This window comes from Rhamphochromis longiceps, linkage group LG7 (assembly GCF_057381845.1).
Source record: "Rhamphochromis longiceps isolate RC_006_pf linkage group LG7, R_longiceps_female_GT1.1, whole genome shotgun sequence".
NCBI classification, from domain to species: domain Eukaryota; kingdom Metazoa; phylum Chordata; class Actinopteri; order Cichliformes; family Cichlidae; genus Rhamphochromis; species Rhamphochromis longiceps.
Window position 1 is genome coordinate 57,891,953 of NC_140563.1, and position 18,432 is coordinate 57,910,384.

The 18,432-nt window shown below is 41.0% G+C and overlaps 1 protein-coding gene across 3 annotated transcripts in view; it reads left to right on the plus strand.

Moving 5' to 3' along the window:
* The window catches only part of zfyve16 (zinc finger, FYVE domain containing 16), a 47,483-nt gene that overhangs the window by 13,589 nt on the left and 15,462 nt on the right, over positions 1 to 18,432 (plus strand). For 2 of the 3 annotated variants that reach the window (XM_085414566.1, XM_085414567.1), the window contains 5 exons: positions 5,830 to 5,926; positions 10,304 to 10,480; positions 10,570 to 10,709; positions 17,384 to 17,600; positions 17,752 to 17,874. In XM_085414566.1, the coding sequence (XP_085270692.1) occupies positions 5,830 to 5,926; positions 10,304 to 10,480; positions 10,570 to 10,709; positions 17,384 to 17,600; positions 17,752 to 17,874 (754 nt within the window). The remainder of the gene's footprint in view (positions 1 to 5,829; positions 5,927 to 10,303; positions 10,481 to 10,569; positions 10,710 to 17,383; positions 17,601 to 17,751; positions 17,875 to 18,432) is intronic. The other variant, XM_085414568.1, reaches the window with a different exon arrangement.

Below are 18,432 nucleotides of genomic sequence, written 5' to 3' on the forward strand. Positions count from 1 at the left end.
AGTCACTGAATAGAATGTATTTTACACTTGAATATTAGATTGTGTCAGCATTATTGTCAGCTGTAAATACAGTGTGGCTGCAATTAATGGTTGTTATGACATGTTGTCAAATGGCTTTTTTCTCTGGCTTGCCGTTAAAAAAAATCCAGTGGCTTTCAGTGAGAAAGAGTCAGATTCATTAATTTAGAGCCACATAAATTTTGTGGGGTGTGTTTTTTTTTTTTTTTTTTTGTGGGGTTTTTTTGGCCAACACAAGTCATTCCTTTTTTCCCCGTTAAGGCCCTTGGCCTAATCTGATTTCAGGGTCAACTTTATCCTGTATTATGATACCAGAGTTTTGTTTTAATTATACCAATAACCACAGTCAGCCTTGAGGAGTCCATATTGGTTGATCCCTAATGTATAACCAACTGTTACTTTCCACAATAACAGTGGCTCCATAGTGTTAACGAATAGTTATGTCTATAACTTCAATTCCCTTTCAGTTGATTCACTCGGTACAACACATACAGTTGTGGTCAAAAGTTTACATACACTTGTAAAGAATATAATATAATGGCTCTACCGAGCATCCCGTTATTTCTAAAACTCTGATTTTTCTCTGATAGAGTAATTGGAACAAATACTTCTTTGTCACAAAAAACATTCATGAAGTTTGGTTCTTTAATGACTTTATTATGGGTTAACAGAAAAAGGTGATCACATTTTCTGGGTCAAAAATAATCATACGGCAACATGAATTAGCAATTTTGGTGACTTAGAAAGTTGTCAGTGAACTGAGCTTCATAGCATGGCCTCTTAACTGCTTGTGAGTGATTATGAGTGATGACAGCTGGTGACTTCTCTTAGGCCAGTTAAATAGGGCTCATTGGATACAAACGCTACAATAGGAAAGTCAAAGGAGCTCAGCATGGATCTGAAAAAGCGAATTATTGACTTGAACAAGTCAGGAAAGTCACTTGGGGCCATTTCAAAGCAGCTGCATGTCCCAAGAGCAACAGTGCAAACAATTGTTTGTAAGTATAAAGTACATGGCACTGTTTCGTCACTGCCAAGATCAGGAAGAAAACGCAAGCTATCACCTGCTGCTGAGAGAAAATTGGTCAGGAGGGTGAAGAGTCAACCAAGAATCACCAAAAAGCAGATCTGCCAAGAATTTGAAGCTGCTGGAACACAGGTGTCATTGTCCACAGTCAAACGTGCTTTGCATCTCCATGGACTGAGAGGCTGCCGTGCAAGAAGGAAGCCCTTGCTCCAAAAGCGGCACCTTAAGGCTCGACTGAAGTTTGCTGCTGATCACATGGACAAAGATAAGACTTTCTGGAGGAAAGTTCTGTGGTCAGATGAAACAAAAATCGAGCTTTTTGGCCACAATGCCCAGCAATATGTTTGGAGGAGAAAAGGTGAGGCCTTTAACCCCAAGAACACCATGCCTACAATCAAGCATGGTGGTGGGAGTATTATGCTGTGGGGCTGTTTTGCTGCCAATGGAACTGGTGCTTTACAGAGAGTAAATGGGATAATGAAGAAGGAGGATTACCTTCACATTCTTCAACATAACCTAAAATCATCAGCACACAGGTTGGGTCTTGGGCGCAGTTGGGTGTTCCAACAGGACAATGACCCCAAACACACATCAAAAGTGGTAAAGGAATGGCTAAGTCAGGCTAGAATAAAGGTTTTAGAATGGTCTTCCCAAAGTCCTGACTTAAACCCCATTGAAAACATGTGGACAATGCTGAAGAAACAAGTCCATGTCAGAAAGCCATCAAATTTAACTGAACTGCACCAATTCTGTCAAGAGGAGTGGTCAAAGATTCAACCAGAAGCTTGCCAGAAGCTTGTGGATGGCTACCAAAAGCGCCTAATTGAAGTGAAAATGGCTAAGGGACATGTAACCAAATATTAGCACTGCTGTATGTATATTTCTGACCCAGCAGATGTGATCACTTTTTTCTGTTAACCCATAATAAAGTCATTAAAGAACCAAACTTCATGAATGTTTTTTGTGACAAAGAAGTATTTGTTCCAATCACCCTCAGAGAAAAATCAGTTTTAGAAATAACGGGACGCTCGGTAGAGCCATTATATTATATTCTTTACAAGTGTATGTAAACTTTTGACCACAACTGTAAGTATGGGACATATATATACGCCCCGCAGAGCAGCCACCGAACCGGAATCGGACCACCACCACCTTAGTGAGCGATAGATCCAGCAGAAAGGACAGTATGAGCCACCGAAGGGGCTATAACGTCCAACCGATAAAACCGTACAAAAGTTTTTAAAAACTTTTAAAAGTTTGGCATGAGCCCGCTGGCGGGCTCATGCCAAGCTGAAGCCCGCCAGCGCTCCTGCATGGTTTTGGCTCGTCATCAGCTAACCTGTCAACATGTTCCATGTGGTCAGCCCAGCTAATTGCCCGGACATCGACCGGATAATTCTCGTCTTCGGACTCGGACGAAGCCAGGGCTCCAGACTCGGAAAGGAGAGGTTCATGCCGTGCAACAGCAGAGCGTCCCAGCACTATTTCCACAAACGCCACCGCGTGTTTCCAGGATCGAGCGCCGGAGCTAGCGACAAAACGCACAGGCTTCAGGCTCCGTCAATGCTCTCCTAGCGTGGATGATCCCCAGGCAGACAGGGCAGGCATTGTGCTGGTCGCTGTTGTGCAAAGAGAAACCGCATCCCTGAAGACGGGGGCGAACAGAAGATTTCTGCTTTGCTCGCATCAGTTTGGAGTCCATTCCAAAACGCAAACCCAAACGCTGCACTCCGCGGGCAGCCTACGGACCAACTGCGTGGTGGAGGTTGACACCAACAGGGGCAGTTAAGCTAAGTTCAAGTCCGCAGACAGTGGAGCTAACTAGTAGCAGCTAGCTAGCCCAACTCAGCAGAGGTATTCTCAGCGAGGTGAAGAGCATAAGAACTGAAGCATGACTGTGATGACAGCGGCTATATGTGCAGGCGGGTCCGTGCGCGTGTCATCACATGTCATCCGCCTTAAAGGCGTGAATAAAGGTTTCTTCAGCCAAGACACGCAAGGGCGTGATATTAGGGGTGGGTTCTTATAATCGATTCATCGATTAAAATCGATTCTGGCTTGGATAACGTAAAATCGATTCATTAAAATCCTGAATCGATTTTTTAATATAAATTTATTTTGCCCAAAATGCCAGAATCTCAGGTGAAATCTCACAAAATTTCAAGAACCACCAAACAGTTAAGACAGTAAATGAGAGCAGGAACACGGATTCTGCACAAAGACTTAAACACACAGCGGGACCCGCGGATCAGAATCAGTTAGATGTCGCTTTTCTCACAGTCGGGGCTGAAAGCCGACAGCTCGCTGACTCTGATCTGTCGGCGGGTCTGCGCTTTGTGTGCACGCCCTTTATGCGCCGATTCTAAAGCTGTTAGTTTGATCTCTCTCCAAACAATATTGACCGAACCAGCAGCAAAAGAAGATCCAAACGCTTCACATAAACATCGTCATGAATTCACTCAGACTTTTACTGTTTTGCTTCCACTGTGATGCACAGCTCTCTCTCTGTACTTCAAGAACAGTTTCCCTTTCTTCATTATTCGCTTGCTTGTTACGCACAAGTCTACTGTTGTTTACAGGCTGTCGGCCGCTGTTTTTTCCCTTTTACATTCTTCCGAAAAGAAAACCTCATTTCTGCTGTTCAATACTGAACAAATTTAAACTTTTTAAAATTATTCAAAATGCAAAACGCTGTGTCTGTAATAAAACCGCTGTAACTTCAGAGGTGATGTTCATATGTTGATTAATGGTTTTCTTTCGTTTTTGATGTACTGCAGAATATTTTTATAAAATCCCAGGCCAGGAAAATCACCTTCATGTTTTTCTGTGTTTTATCCTCAGCTACTTTGACACAAAGGCCTCTGCTGTGATGCTCACACCTGTGATAAAGTCTTGCGTGTGTCAGCTTCCTTTTTATTGATACAAAAATATGTAAATGTACTGATCTGAATTATAATATTTCTGACTGTCAAAATTTCCCAGATTTAAATCGAATCGAATTAAATCGAATCGTGGATCGAATCGATTCGGGGCCTTGTGAATCGGAATTGAATCGATTCTAGAAATCAGTGACGATACCCAGCCCTACGTGATATCCCATACTTAGGTGTTGTACCGAGTGAATCAATTGAAAGGGAACACCAGTGCCTAGCATGCGAAGGTATCACTTTCAAAACTGGGAGGTGATGCAAATTCCTGGATGGGTTGCGTCAGGAAGGGCATTTGGCCTAAAATTTATACAAGTTCAGACATGCAGATCTATTCACTGTGGCAACCCCTTGCAAATAGCAGCTGAAAGAAGTCAACTTCTGCAGTAATAGCAAAGTAAAGTGTAATTAGTCAGCCACTAGCCGCACAGCATTTACCTGACTTCGGTAGCTTTGTTAAATGCAAGTGTTCAGGTAGACAAAGAGTGCTACATAATAAAGCAATACAGCTGTTGTTTCACATAATTATTATTCCTTTATTTATCCAGGTAAATATCTCATTGAGATTAAAAATGTCATTTGTAAGAGAAACTTAAACAGTTTAATGCCGTTAAGCTGGGCATACACTGTGCGTTTTTTTTCAGTCACGTTATTCAGCTCCTGCTCAAACTGTACAATTAAATCGCAGGGGTTAGAGGTTCGTCGGTCATGATGCAGGGTCTCACACTATATGGCCCGATGCACTGATGTGACCTGAGTGCTCACACTGTGCGTCCATAACATGAAGCTTATAACACTAAATCTGTTTCTTGCTCTCCCTCTCTGTCTTTACTCACACAGACACACACACCACCACCATCAACTTTGCTAAATTGCTTATGAAAAACATTGACCAGGCAGCTGCAGTTGAGCAGCAATGTCCATACAACTCTTTTCATAGTTGGTGCAGTCGTGATAAAGTTCTACAAGTTATGCCTCTATCGCTTGTGTCCAGATCACACGCTGCACTTCTGTTTGCGCATGCGCAGTGTGAGAGGCTGCGTTGACAACCTCACAAGGGCCAACAGGATTTCAAATAGGTTTGATTTCCTTGCGAGCATACGATTGATGATCGGGAGCTATTCGTGAGGTGTTAATCGCTTCTCGTTACCCCATGTATACTCCACGATGCACGACACACAATTAAGGTGAAACTTGGGCCGATCCCCAAAACGGTCGCACAACTGAAAAATATGCTCAAAATGGGCCAAAGATCACACAGAGTATGCCCAGCTTTACAATTAAACAGTTAATTGACTCAGAAATGCAGAGTTCACTGTTGAATAATCAGATTTTTCCTGATTACTTTATACAAAAAAAATCTGAAAACTGTGAAAAGCATCCATCATAAAAATCTAGATCCCAAAAGTGATTCTGATAAATAAATCACCATAGAAGTGATTACCTAATGAGCTTCTTATAAATGCCTGTTTTGCATTGCCTGTTTTTTCTTCTTGTGTAATTCAAGGTATTTCTGGAAGTTTTTAGCATGTAAGGGTAAAATTTCTGATGAAGTGAGGACCAAATATAGCACAGTGAATTGATGTAAGCAGAGAGCATGAGTCAGCAGTTCTCTTTTCAGCTTTTCTATAGGTCTGTGCTGAGTCAAGTCCCTCAAAGGCCTCTTATTAAATCAGACATGATTAGGTTCTACTATTGATTATAGCACAATCTTATGCTGTTTGAAGGACCAGATAGACAAACACGTTTCAACATCCTGTTAATTGTTGTCTTCTTCCAGACGTGAATTTACTGTCCATGCAGATTGCTGTGTAGCGTATCTATGCCGTCAATGTCATCCTCTCTCCTCTGTGGCAGGTTTACTGTGCTGTGTGCTGCAACAGGAAGTGTAAACTGAAGTACCTGGAGAAAGAGGCTCGTGTATGTGTCCTCTGCTTTGACACCATTCACAGAGGTAAGGTTCTTGTTTGGTTTATTTGTATGCCTTTATTAAGATCCCCATGTGTTGTACCATTATAAAATACATGATAATATAGCGAGTCAAACAGGTGGTGGGCGGCGTGTAAGGGGTCACCTGTGATGGCCCTGGTGAGAAATTGAGACAGAAAGAGTTGGCAATAGCCTCCAGGGGTGGCAGAGGGCAGTAAATGATTTAACTGCTCATCCAAACATGAGTGAGTAATGAAATTAAACTGTATTATGAAAATAAAGTAAATAAAACACAATAAATAAAGACAATAAAAATATTATTTGTCCTTTTGTGAGGACCAGTTTCAGCTCATGAGAAAGTTAGAGCATTTGAGCTGGCCTTTATATTTTCCTCACATTTCTTTAAATGCCTGTTTTGGAGTCAAAGCTTTTAGAGTTAAAGTTGAAATCAAGTTTGGACGTACTTAAATCTAACATTGTTTGCATTGTAACAATGGGTTGTGTTTCTTACATTAGTAGAAGGGAAAATGAGTTCTGATGGTTTTGTAGATTTGGTGTGTGTGTTTTTGTGCATGTATGTCTGTGTGTTCAACTATGCTAATGAATGAGTGAGTTTGTCTGTAAACGTTTAAAGGAAGATGTGGTGGCTGCATTGAAGAAAAACAAAGTTTTCCTCTGACAAGAAAGCCTAATTTCTGCTGTTCAGTACTGGAGGAATTTAAACTTTTACAAATTATTGCTTAGCTGTGTCTTTAATAAAACCTCTGTAACTTTGCTCTGCTTTACTTAAGCAGCATCATGTAATGTTCTTATGTTGATTCATGATTATCGATCTACTGCAGTATATTTTTAAGGTGGTTATCTGCTATAAAAATATAGGCCAGGAAAATCTCCTTCATGCTTTGTTTTGTCCTCAGTTACACAAAGGCATCTGTCGTGATCCTTACACCTCTGATGAAGTCTCACAAGTGTCAGCTTTGTTTTTATACATAGATATAAAAATATGGATATATACTGATAAATGATCAGAATTATATTTCTGACTGAGTCAAAATTGAATCGAATCGACCTTGCAAGGGACCTTGTGAATTGGAATTGAATCGATTATAGAAATCAAAATCAATACCCAGCCCCATTTCTATCCTAATGAAAACACATACAAGCTTTCCTTTAGTATTTAGGTAGGAACACAAAGCTGACAGCACAAAGCAAAGATAAGAATCCTAAATTTTGGGCGATGTAAATCAATTTACACATTAACATATTTCTGAAGTTTCTTCGTTACAGTGATTCTACTGTATAAACATGAACAGGTAGAAACAAAGGCTGCAGCCTGACTGCTCATCCATTTGCTACCTGAAGTTTAGGGTCTGGCTGCTAGGCTGGCGTGTGCATTCAACATCATTCTGGGTTCTTGGCTAGCTTAGTGTTATCATGCTGTATAGGCAGGTGCTTGCAATGAGCTGAATAATATGATGAAAGCCTTGAAATAAATATGGTCTAGTACACCTTATGCCCCTCTTTAGATTTACTCCTGCTTGCTCCAAGTATCAGTGCAATAGAGAGTGGTATAGCTGCCACAGTCAGCCTTCAACAGGCTACCTAATTTAAACATCAGACTAAGTTAACAGTTCATTTTTCGCTGTGTAAAACAAACAACGGTGGATTGGAACAGTTACAAAGTTAGCTTTTCCTCATGCCGGAGCTTGGTGATCAGGTAGTTTCGTTTACTTTTTCCAGTAAAAGTTTAATGCTGATTACAGGATTAAGTGATGCTGTTTTGGAGACTGGGAAAAACATTTTCTTTAACTCTCCCTGAGGTCACCATCTTGGTAACAATAAAAGACGTGGAAATAGGCACCTTTTTTTTAGCTGGACTGCAGCAGTGATATGGAGAGAGATGGGAGTTGATTGCAGAGGAAAGTGATAACAGGACACTATTACTTGTCCTTGAGCTTGTGAGTCTATGTAGTACAGGACCACCGAGTGCAGTGGACATGTGATGCTCACATGCTGTCTAAATTAAGGAGGAGATGGTCCACTTTAGTGGCTTTTGGATGCTCGGGCAGTGTGTTGCAATCCTTCTCTTCTCTCCCTCACACAGCTCCTCCTCTCCTCCCCTCTCTTGCTTTCCTCTCCCTCACTGACATCAGTATACGAGGCTTACTGCATACACCTCAGCCTACAGCTAATAGCCTGTTATTATTTACGAGAGGAGCCACTTCAGAAAAGCTGTGAGGACTGGTCTGATGTCAGTTGGCGAGAGAGATTTGTCATAACGTGGATTAATTGTGTTTTAGTTGAGGAGGAGATGATGAGGTAAGATGCTTCTTACTTGTAATGAATAAAATGTTGGAAACTTTGTACTGCTGCTGTGCTGGATTGTTTGAGTTTAGAATGTGTGCATATATTGCAAATCAGTGTTTTGTCTCCATTTTAAGTAATATATTTGGTTATGTTACCGTTGCACTGAAAATGGGGTCAGTAAATAGCCTTAAGCCTTGGTTGACTTTTTTTCTGCCATGTCATCCTTTCGTTGCACAGCAAGGCGAATAACTGTTCTTGCATTGATACTAATTGAATTATTGATACTAATTGAATTACTTAAAAGAAATTATAGAAACAAGGATCTAAATAACAATAATATCTTTGTAATGTTTCAATCTGCTGTGGTTGCATTCCTGTGTTTTTGAAAGCGACATTGTTGTTGCTGTCATTACATACTGGATAAGTAAAGCTATGTGATACATAATCAATATAATACGACATAATTGCTTGATCAGCAGCGCTGAGAAAAGCTGCTCTGAAAGCCTCTCCACTATAGCCAGTTTTCCTGAAAGTAATAACTCATCTTATAGCAATGTTGGGGACTAAACCAATATCCAACTGGCACAGCTTTAGAAAAGCTGTTATGCTGATGTACGCTACAGTCCTACACCCCAACACTGAACTTTATGAATACAGAAACTTGAGAACAAGGCAAGAAGGAGTTTCAAATTTATACGTGTGTGTATATATAAGTGTACGTCCTAAAACTTGACCTCATGATCAAGGATAGCGGTTACATTTTGTGAACATCTTGTGAATGTGATAGTTTGAGAACGTAGGATTTTGGAACTGATACCATCGGTGTATCGGCTTAAGGGTACCACTGGCTGCCACCAATTTTATTCTTTTAGTCAGTGAGCTAGAGGAAACATGTAGCGGCACTCTTCTGTATCATTCACCTGCTGCATTAAGAGGGACTCCAACTCCACCATCTTGGACTGCAGCTGGTAATGATAGCTAGAGAGCCACACTTAAGGGAATGTGGAGCAGGTGGAAAGTGGTTCACGTTCCATAACAACACAATCACCGAGGCAGCAATACAGATGGAGGGCTACCAGCTGCAGGCCAGGACAATGGAGTCGATGTCCATCTGTAAGAGAACTAATTTGAGAGGCGTTTTGTTATTTGTCAGGATTTTCTTAATTAAAATTCCTGCAGTGGAAGTCTGTGTGAATATTATATACTTGACAAATTCAATATTTAAACTGCATTTAGACGCATTTAGATATATATCTGTGTTAGTCCATTATTGGTCAGATACTGCTAATATACTGTCCAGCTTTTTTTCAACAGGCTTCTCTGAAGAAACTTACTGATAGAGATGCTTTTTCCTTCTCCAGTGTCCTCACTTATTTTCCAAATCTGTAACAGAACCGCAGAAAGTGGAAGTCCTTTTTAATTAAACCAATGAAATATAGCTATAATAATATGTTGCAGTGCTTTCCTTTGTTCTCCACCATTTGCACTTTCTAAACACAACTTATTAATTACAGGAAAATTATTCACAATCTTGTAGCCATTGCAGTAGACATGCCCCCCCTTTTATCTTCTGTATGCTTTTTTTAAATCTTGTTTTAATTTTTGTAACAACCATTAATTAATTGTAGATTAATTGTAGATTTTTTTTTTTTTAAAGCAAAAAGAAATATCCTGGTTCTTCGTAGCAGGGGACAAATTTAGGCTGAGTGGGCCTTATAGGCCTCAGTCACACAGACCTGTAAACTGGGCCACTTGGGAAAAATGTATGGATTGCATTCAAAATAAAAGTTGTGCCTTACTACTAAAACCAGCATGTTTCTTCAAAAGGCACAGCCTTTAATTACTTCTCCAGAAATACAATAAACTTTAATAACGAAAAATCATTTGACCACTGAAGTTTAGTTTACTCTAAAGAGGACTTGAAAATCTAAATAAAACCTCAGATTAGATTGCCACCATTTCACAGACATTCATATTCAAGAAACTAGTCTCTACATCTAAATGAGTCGGGTAACTAGCTTTTTAGACTCGAGTTAACACCTTTAAAAAAAAAAAAAAAAATGAACATGCTTCTAACAGCATCCTTCTGTTGTAGCCCAGGCTCTGGAACGGATGATGAGTCCTACAGGTCCTAGCCCAAACCCAAATGTCCCATCTGAATACTGCAGCACAATCCCCCCTTTACAGCAGGCCCGTGCTGCTGGTACTCTAAACTCCCCACCACCTACTGTCATGGTGCCTGTGTCTGTTCTTAAACACCCAAGCAATGACGGTAAGGTTATTCTTACACAGTCTGCTTTACCTTTCACTTGTTTTCCTTAACTGTACCCCTGAAGACACTTCCTTTTTCTGTGTTATTAGGTTGTCCTCGTGAGCAAAAGCGCGTGTGGTTTGCTGATGGTATCTTACCCAATGGAGAGGTGGCAGACACCGCCAAGCTGTCTGTGATGAGCCGCAGGAGCTCCCAAGAGTTCAGTGGTGCCACCCCAGATGAGACAACAGTAATGCAATCATCCTCATAGCTCATCTATCAGGATTCCACCTTTTTAGAACTTTATAACCAGGGGTGACCATACAGTAAGTGGTCCGCAGGTGCGCATTCACTGTCAAAATAAAAGATGCGCACCAGACAAGAAGTTGCAACGCGCGTTTGCGTACATATAAAAGGCACTGTTTTTGTCCGCTAGAGTGGGATTTTCATTGCATATTCTGAACCACATCTCTGTGCGTCCATCATTTGTTTGAAGCCAGCTCACCACCTGCAACCACTTTTCCGAGAATACGTGCTTCTTTTGCGGTTTGGACTCCTTTGGACATTTCTTTGGAGATGGAGGAACACCAATGTAATTGCTTAAAGGAGCTTGCTTCTTCAACATCTTTAAGAGTTCTGAACAAATGTCTGTCCTCCTCCAGAAAATCCTATGTACCCAAACACACGTTGCAACTTCTTATCTGGTGCGCGTCTTTTATTTTGACTGTGAACCCGCACCTGCAGACCACTTACGTACACCCCGGTTTATAACTCAACAAATGGCTCAAATTACTGATCCCTTGTTTTGGTATAAATACATTGTAAATACCTACACTCATTTAATAGCCAGTATTAAAGTCAACATGCCCATCTGTCTTGAAAGTTCAGTCACTACTGACCAACTAGTCCCGGCTAACTTGGGTTTCTCATTCTGTGGTCCCACAGACTCCACTCCTATGGCGTTATTTTTGTGCCACTATTCTGAGCGCACGTAAAAAAAATTTGAGCACAAGTAAAAAAAAGTTTGCAGGTGCAAGTGTTGTATTTTGAGGAGAAATTTATTTTGAGCGAAGAAAAGCTGAATTTGAGCGAACAAAATTCATTGCTGTGTGCAAAAAATGTATTTCAGTGTTTGCTATTATCCATACATACACACACACACACACACACACACACACACACACACACACACACACACACACACACACACACACAATAGCAGCCCCTCTCGCTCAGTTTTTGTATTTGCGCTCGCTCGCAATTTTTTTTTTTCTGCTCTTACTCTTGACGAAGGCGGTCGCACTTTTCTCCTCTCCTCCTCTCCCTTAGCTTCCCTGCTTAGCCTCTTATGTCCTAGTCTAGTCTCGTGGTTTTTTGTATTACTTTTCCCTGGAACACTCTCTCACGGTCTGTTCTCTAAAACCTAAAAGAGGAATTATGGATTTGATCAACTGGTCCCTGAATGCAATTGACACCCCTTTCTCAACGAGAAGTTTGGGCTTGGGTGAGCCTGAGTGCTGAAGATATTTACCTATACGGAACCATGGTAACAGGGTTCTTGCTGATCGGAGCTGGCTTGGTCCTGACTTATTGAAGAATTAAGAAAGCGGAACCGGCTGTTCAAACCCCCACAAGGCTGCCCGCTGGGATTGAAACAATGGGAGAGGCGTGAGTTTCTCAAAATGGACTCATTGAGTGCAGCACGGATAAGATCTTGGAAAGGCTTACGGCTGCCGTGAATACTCAGAATAAGATCTCTGAGTGCAGACTGGATTACATCTTAGAACGGCTCGCTCGGAATAACATCTCTGAGCACAAATTGGATGACATCTTGGGGAGGCTCACTGTGGTCGTTAGTTCTCAGAATCGGCTCTTTGAGAACAAGAATGACAACATCACAGAGCGCAAGTTTGATAACATCATGGCAAAGCTCACGGTTCTCCAACAGGAGATTGAGAGACCAGTGTTGGACTGTTAGAACTGCTTTGAAATTCATATGAGCTGTTCGCACTAAAGTAAAAAGCACCATCACTTCATGCGGATACCCTTTCGTCACCAGCTGCGGTCGCAAGGCTGGAGCCGAACAAGAACACCCTGATAACGACTGTGTTTAGTCTGTTCCTTCCCATTCCATGCAAGGCCACCTGGGTTGGCTGGAAGACTGTTTACTTAGCCTAGCAGGGCGAAGGACACTGTCTCAGCTGAACTCTGGACACGCACACACATACATACATATACACCGATATGCACACACTCATCCCCCCTCCCTTTCCAAACGCCTTCGATGTTGTGCTGTGGACATTTATGTGCTTTTTTGTTCTCATGCTGTCCTCCCAGGAGCCCAGCATGAATAGAGGTCTCTTTTTTTCCTCTTGTACTTTCCCATTGTAGTGTATATTTCAGTGTTTTTTTTTTCTGTAACGCTACCGATCTCCGACCTGTATCCCCATGTGATGTCTGTGTTGTGTGTGTAAGGGGGGGGGGGGTCCTATTTCACTGCAGGGCAACCTGCACGTGGCGAATAAAGCCTTGATTGATTTGATTGTTGCTCACGCTCTCAACATTTCTGCCCGTGCGCGTTCAACTCTTTGTGTACGCCGTTATATTTGTGCCACAAAACCAGCCAATCACAGACTTGGATGCAAAAATATCTGATTGGCTGTTCTGGTCTCCAATCAGCTCGAAATGATGAAATGCAATATCCCAGAATCCATTTCGTCCAAAACTCAAACGAGGCAGTGGCGGAAGAACACAGAGTGGCGGAGTTTGAAATCATCAAGACATCACATATTTCAATAATGCTCTAACGTTTTCGGAGATGCCTGTTACCCACCAGCTGACCGTGTAGCTGGACTGGCCATTGGGCATACCGGGCATTTGCCCGGTGGGCTGATGGTGTTTTTTCATTTTTATGTTTGTTTATTTTTGTAACGGTATAAACAATGAAAGGTGGTGGATTAGCCAATTGGTCATGATCAACTCTGGGCTGGCCCAATTACAATACATCCGTATTGAGAGGAAAAGGAATGCAATTAGTACCGTACTTCTATGGGCTCAAAATATGGTCATAAATATTTTGTACTTGTAAATCGGTTTTGTACTTGTAAATCAGGATTTGTGTGTGTGTGTGTGTGTGTGTGTGTGTGTGTGTGTAAAAAAAAGATTAGTGCGTGCGTAAAAACGATTTGTGCGTGCGTATAAAAGATTTGTGCGTGCGTAAAAAAAGATTTGTATGCGTAAAAAAGATTTGTGCGTGCATAAAAAAGATTTGTGCGTGCGTAAAAAAGATTTGTGCGTGCGTAAAAAAGATTTGCGCGTGCGTAAAAAAGATTTGCATGTGTGTAAAAAAGATTTGTGTGTGGACTTAGCCAAAAAAAACCCCCTGCAAGTTACAACTACGAATTTTGACCCTATTTTTCTTCCTTTCACATTGGTGAATGTCATGTCAATCACAAATGTAACAATCCAATCAGAGAACAGATGGGTTTGGCTGTCGGAGGGGCGCTTTTTTTTTAACTGCAGGTCTTTGAAGGGAATAAATGCCCTTTTACATGCCAACCCAGCGTTTTCCTTCATCACCACCAGTGTTGGTCAAGTTACTTGAAAAAAGTAATCAGTAACTAATTACTGATTACTCCCCCCAAAAAGTAATCCCGTTACTTTACTGATTACTTATTTTCAAAAGTAATTAATTACTTAGTTACTTAGTTACTTAGTTACTTTTTAAAAACACGATTTACAACCTGAAGAGGTGATAAAGTGATAGATCTTTCAGCCCAATTCTACTTTTTCTACATAATCCATCATACAAAATGTAATCAAATGGAAAAGTCTCTTTTTTTAACTTGTTTTATCAGTTTTAATCTTTTAACTTTATGCATCAAGCAAAACATTTAATTATATGCAACATTCTCTGACTTGAATAAATTAGTTTAACATTTAAACCTATTTTCTACACATTCCAGCACATAAAATAAAATATTTTTTGTGTTTTCACTCACTCTTTCAAACAGATGCAAGTAAAACACAGCAGAAAATAAATAAAGTCAAAGACTCAGCGGTCCTTTTGCTCTATTTTCACCTGTAAAGCAGGAGCAGGGTAGGCGGAGGGTTACCCTGGTGTAGGTGTGCTGTGGTCAGTTGAAGAATCCGCGCGAGTGTCTCTGTGAGTTTCCCATCACGTCGTAGCTACTCGGTGCTTGCTCGGAAGTTTAGGGGTTTTTTTCGCTGTAAAAAGAAGTTTTCTTCCCACGCACGATGGACGCTAATGTTTTTGTCACTTTTTATGGAATCAAACTCAAAGTAAGGTCAGTACTTCCACACTTTAAACGCTGCACGCTCATACTCTCTCCCGCACTCGATATATTATCCATTGTTGATCTGCACACAGCTGCTGTCACCAACGTCGCGCTTGCTTACGTCACTGTCATGAGACATTCTCGCAAAAAAAATCACGGTTTTAGTAACGCAGTAACGCAGCGTTCCTACGGGAAAGTAACGGTAATCTAATTACCGATTTTGCAATAGTAATCCCTTACTTTACTCGTTACTTAAAAAAAGTAATCAGATTACAGTAACGCGTTACTTGTAACGCGTTACTGCCCATCTCTGATCACCACGAAGGACAACAGTCTGTGGTCGTCCGAGTTTGGTGATTTTTGTGTCACAGGACTATGTGTTTAATAGAGGGACTTCCACAGCCTTTTCAACAGCGCTGCGGACGCGGGGGGGGGCGGCAGTGTTTTGGAAATGACAGTCTTCATTACAAAGCTTTCTTCGTTATGAATTAGCATACATGTTTTTATTGAACATTTGAAGAACTAGCAAAAAAAAAGCCACAAACTCTTGTAGTTCACATAAAGTCAGAGATAAAAACGACAAGGAACAGGTGCATCTAGTACAGGTAGAGCTGCTGCAAAAACCCACAGAGCCCAGCAGCCAGCGTAACAAATTCTGGATCCTTTGCTTTTAGTTAGCAATTAGCATTAACTAATCCTAAAGTAATAATGGTATTTCTAACCACTGACATACCACAACTTTATCCTTTCAACTGCTGCTGAAAGTAAGGGGACCTAACTGCTATCGGATATTTATATAGAGATTACTCTTCAAGGACCTGCAGTTCAAAAAAATGCCCCTCCGACGGCCAAACCCATCTGTTCTCTGATTGGATTGTTTAATTTGTGATTGACATGACATTGACCAATCAGCTTAAAGGAAGAAAAATAGGGTCAAAATTCGTACTTGTAACTTGCAGGGGTTGTTTTTTTTGGGCTAAGTCCACACACAAATCTTTTTTACGCACGCACAAATCTTTTTTACGCACGCACAAATCTTTTTTACAAGTACAAAACCGATTTACAAGTACAAAATATTTATGACCACATTTTGAGCCCATAAACTTCAGCTAGAATGAAAAAAGACAAAGCTGGAGTTATTCTGTCTTTACGTTGCACAGCTGCCTCTTCTCCCATCATTCTCTCTCCCTCCCTCTCCTGTGGCTACTTCAATCATAAAACCGATCAATGATCAGCTGTCTCTCTTGTTTGTTTATCTCCCACTTTGCGCCAGAAACAGGAAACCAGCGGATGTTGTGCTAAACAACAACAGCACGTTCAAGCTTGATAAGCTGTTGTTAGAATTTATTTAAAATTAATTTCTAGTATCAGCTGATGTTTGCTGGAGCCACAGCTGTAAAACTGCTGGTCATGGTATCGGTTTGGAAACATGAAGGTGATACAAATCATACATATATACCAACAAGACGGTGTACATCACTGTCACAACAGCGTTTGTTTTAGTTCAAAGGCTTTATGGTTTTTCCTATAATACCTGGTGGTGTAGTCGGCCGATTTTTTTGTCAGTTGAGCTTTACATATTATGTTTAACCCGAGTGACCACCCGGTCAGCTGGTGGGTAACAGGCATCTCCGAAAACGCTAGAGCATTATGGAAATATGTGATGTCTTGATGAATCGAGCAGGTATTTGAAGTTTACACAGCACCATTATCGCATGAAAATATCTTAAAAGTTTATTTCGTGACCCATAAAGAGAAATATTTCAAACTCCGCCACTCTGTGTTCCTCTGCCACTGCCTCGTTTGAGTTTTGGACTAAATGGATTCTGGGATATTGCATTTCGTCATTTCGAGCTGATTGGAGACCAAAACAGTCAATCAGATATTTTTGCATCCAAGTCTATGATTGGCTGGTTTTGTGGCACAAATATAACGGCGTACACAAAGAGTTGAACGCGCACGGGCAGAAATGCGAGCAACACGTTGAGAGCGCGAGCAACACGTTGAGAGCGCGAGCAACACGTTGAGAGCGCGAGCAACACGTTGAGAGCGCGAGCAACACGTTGAGAGCGCGAGCAACACGTTGAGAGCAGTGGATTTCAGTGTTCAGCAAACACTGAAATACATTTTTTGCACGCAGCAATGAATTTTGTTCGCTCAAATTCAGCTTTTCTTCGCTCAAAATACATTTCTTCTCAAAATGCAACACTTGCACCTGCAAACTTTTTTTCACTTGCGCTCAATTTTTTTTTACATGCGCTCAGAATAGTGGCACAAAAATAACGGCATACACTCCCAGTGTATTGAACTGCAGCTAAGGTCGCTGGCCCTTCTACTCCATATATCCATGTCAATTATCAGGGCCAGAGGTCCTAGAAACTCTTTCATAAATTGAAAACAAGTGCTGCCAGCTGCTGTCCAACATGGACAAGTTGACGTTCATACACATGATGAGAAACTCTTGAGAAGCAGCTGATTTATGTGCTTCTTGGCAACCTGGCATTTTCTAGTACTGCTACACTAAAATAGACAATTAGATAGACAATAAATAGAAATAAAAAAAAAATGGACAATAAAAATTAGTCCATTGACGATGGTATTACATGAAATGACATTCTTATTTCAGCCTGGCTTACCTGGGGCAGAGACCGGAGTTAACAGTGCATCTTCCCCTGAGGCTGCTGTGGCAGCAGAGGTAGCTTGCCGCCCAGTGTCTGGACCCTGGGATTTCGCGTTGCTTTGTGGAATTGGTTCTTCAGTGAACAGGTTTCCCAGTCTGCTGCCAGACAATGAAGACGAGCTGCCTCCACTGCTCATTGCCACTGGAGAGGACGAAGGAGGAGGTGTGTTTTAGACATGAATCTCTTGGTTTATTTTTGCACATCTGGACATCTTATGTCTTTCTGTTGTGCTTGGATCAGAGTGAAATGTAAGTCTCACACTGGCTTTTATGCGAAATGCTTTAATAATCGCTCTGCTGTGTTTTCTGTTTAGATGTTTTAGTTGAGGAGAATCCTGCTCCATGTCAGATTCTGCACTTACTAGAAGAAGGCGGACCCCGTCCTCTGACATTCATTCTTAATGCCAACCTGCTAGTCAATGTCAAACTGGTGACATGTAAGTGAAAAATGAATGAACAAATATGGAATTATGTAGTACACTAAAAAGTGTGAAATAACTCAAAACATGTTTTATGTTTTAGATTATTCAAAATAGTCATCCTTTGCTTTGATTACTGTTTTGCACAGTCATGGCATTCTCTCCATGAGCTTCATGAGGTAGTCACCTGAAATGGTTTTATGCAGTCTTGGAGTTCCCAGAGATGCTCAGCACTTGCTGGCCCTTTTCCCTTCACTCTGTGGTCCATCTCATCCCAAACCATCTCCATTGGGTTCAGATCAGGTGACTGTGGAGGCCAAATGAACCTGACAAGGCACACCTTTGAAGTGAAAACCATTTCAGGTGACTACATCATGAAGCTCATTGAGAGAAGACCAAGGATTGGCAGCGCTATCAACAAAGCAAAGTGTGGCTATTCTCAGGAATGTAAAATATAAAACATATTTAGAGTTATTTATCTTTTTTAAATTATTTTTTTTGCTACATAATTCCAGATATCTTCCGTCATATATTTGATGTCTTTAGTATGTATCTACAATGTAGCAAACAGTAGAA